Raw genomic sequence first — 2,664 nt, forward strand, 5'->3', positions numbered from 1 at the left:
GTGTTGATGAAGTGAAGTTTCGTGCGTGCCTTGCGGGTATCTATATCGGTATCAGCTTCAATAAGCCAATTATTTTAGAATCTGATAGCTCATCTGCGGTTTCCTATCTTGCGGATGAAATTCTAGACAAGTTCCCACTTGTTGATCTTAAAAGAGAAGTGCTTGGCATTGAGAAGCTCACAAGAAACCTCAAGATCTTGAAGATCAATTGGCAGGCAAATATGGCGGCCCATAAGATTGCTAAGTTTAGTTTCGATTGCTAAGTTTAGTTTCGATAATAGGTCGGACAACTTTCATTTTAATAGTGTTCCGCCCTGCATGGCGTATGCTGCAATGAGCGATTGTACGAGCATTTTAAGTTGGTTAATATATGGGGTTTTTTAAGAAAAAGAAACGCCGTCACCCGCCTGTGTGCCGCACCTGCAAGGAATAAAAATCTCTAATCTAAAGTACTAACCGAAGAGAAGGCACCTGGATTCTCTTCCCCGCCACCGGCCGTCGGAGCGGCAGGCGAAGGGTTTGTGAATCCACAAGCTCATCGGTGAAACCTGCGGCGTATAATTAACATGTTCCCCCTCGTCCAGACCCATCGCAAGGAAAGCGAAAACCTAGATTTGCTTTATCGGGTATCAAACGGGAACTCCGAGCAAATAAAACACATTTCAAAAGAAGTCTGGAGGAAAGAGATTGTCATAGCCGCCTAGTATTAGAAACATAGTGGATCATAGCAGCCTAGGTTTTTGTTTGTACTCTAAAAAAAATCGACGAGATAAAAAAAATGAGCTAGTAGCATGCGTACGTCGCAAAGTTGCAAGACAATACAATCACCCACACAACAACCCAAGAGAAATCCACACGGCGATCGATGGGCAGACGATGAGATACATGCCAGTACAAGGCTAGGCGGCCGACACCCGATTTAAACTACACATTCTCCCCTCCCGCCGGTGACATCATATCCTTCAAATTTCAAGCCAGCCTTTGGAGATTGGTTTCGTCTTCCTCCTCACCGTCGCCATCACCATCGGCAACCTTTGCAACAAGCCACCCCCTTCCTCCAGCCATATATACCTCCACGCCTCCTCCTCGCCCTTCTCATCTCCTCATCGATCATTCCTAGCAAGCTCGCCCTCTCTCGAGAAAACAGAAGGCTCTCCTCTCTCTCTCACGGAAAACAGAAGGCTCTCCGGCTCTACTCCCCCGAGCTCTACACCCCGGCCTCTGCATCTCTAATGGGGGAGCACGCGTACGACCACAGCAGCAGCAGCGGGGGCGGCATGAGCCCGTCGACGCCGCCGGTGCAGCAGCGCAGGGGCCTCTCCCGCCACGCGACGGCGCCCAGGGCCACCACAACGCGGCCGGCGATAAGGATCATCCACATCATCGCGCCGGAGATCATCAAGACCGACGTCGACAACTTCCGGGACCTCGTGCAGCGCCTCACCGGGAGGCAGCACCACCAGCCGGCCGACGTCACGGCGAACGACCGCGCGGCAGTGACGGTGGGCGTGGCGACCACGCCGCCGTCGCCCGTAGAGGAGAAGCCGCAGCCGCAGAAGAAGAGGCTGGCACCAGCGCCGGCGCTGGCGGACGATTTCGTGGCGCAGCAGGAGAACAAGAGGAGGAAGAAGATCAAGTGCGAGGTGGTGAAGGTGGAGGAAGGAGGGTTGGGCTACGGCGGCGGCGACCTCGACTTCAGCGAGCTGTGGATGGATCTCAACCCCGGGGGCTTCCTGAGCTTCTTGGAGGAGGACGTGTTCCAGGGGATGATGGCTCCTGACCTGCTGCAGCAGCCGCTGGGGGCGCCGAGGATGGATTTAGTTGGTGAAATGTGCGCCTCCTTTCTGGCTTAGTTAGTTAGCCAGAGCTGTTCTTGTGATCTTTATCTTGTTTTTGTGAGAATTTTTTGCACTTTGGTTGAGAGAAATGGATTCTTTTCTCTCTTTCACTAGATGAACATATTTACAGTGGTCTTGAAAGAACTTGCGCCCATGGTTGCAAATACTAGTAGTGATTATGTAAGCCTCCCTGGTGGGATGATGATCAATGATCATCCAAGGAATATGATCGGTTTGGGTGCCTACATTTGTTTTCGGTCTCGATCAGAAATGTAAATAATTGTTCCATCTTGAAAATGCCATGTGGAGAACAAACAGAACAGTGATGGTTTCAAAACTCCATCGATACCGGTGCACTTCTATTTTCAAACTGTAGTTGCGCTTGCACTTGATCATCATTCCAAGTAGTTTTTGGAAGGAAAATCATACTCAATCTGAATAACATTTTTCTCTTTTTGCACAAGATGGAGCCCCATGATTCCATCAATTCAGTAGCTGCACCAGACAAAGGATGCTCTGCTAAGTGGTGTCTGTTTTTCTCTTTACTAGTTGCAAAATGATGTGGACAATCAGGTGTGTGTATGTGACTATGAAAAGCTGCGTAATACCTTGATGGGAATAATTATATTTTTGTACCACCATTCTTCTAGGTGAAGTCTTTAATAGTCCGGTTGTGTGTTGTCATTAGCAATATGCAGCGGTGTAAGCACGCTGGCAGAAAACGATGCTTGCGGTATGCTAATCCGTAGGTAACTTGTTAGCAAATACTTGCTTGTTCTGGCATCTTAAACAAGATCCAGTGGTTCTTTTTTAACAATTGGAATAA

General features: G+C 49.0%; 1 protein-coding gene across 1 annotated transcript; it reads left to right on the plus strand.

The window, feature by feature from the left end:
* Positions 1 to 424: 424 nt before the first annotated feature.
* On the plus strand, positions 425 to 2,083 carry LOC123152403 (uncharacterized). The gene has a single exon (XM_044571964.1). The coding sequence runs from the start codon at positions 1,233 to 1,235 to the stop codon at positions 1,851 to 1,853; it is 621 nt and encodes a 206-aa protein (XP_044427899.1). The 5' UTR covers positions 425 to 1,232; the 3' UTR covers positions 1,854 to 2,083.
* Positions 2,084 to 2,664: the final 581 nt, after the last annotated feature.

The sequence above is a fragment of the Triticum aestivum genome, chromosome 7A, assembly GCF_018294505.1.
Source record: "Triticum aestivum cultivar Chinese Spring chromosome 7A, IWGSC CS RefSeq v2.1, whole genome shotgun sequence".
NCBI classification, from domain to species: domain Eukaryota; kingdom Viridiplantae; phylum Streptophyta; class Magnoliopsida; order Poales; family Poaceae; genus Triticum; species Triticum aestivum.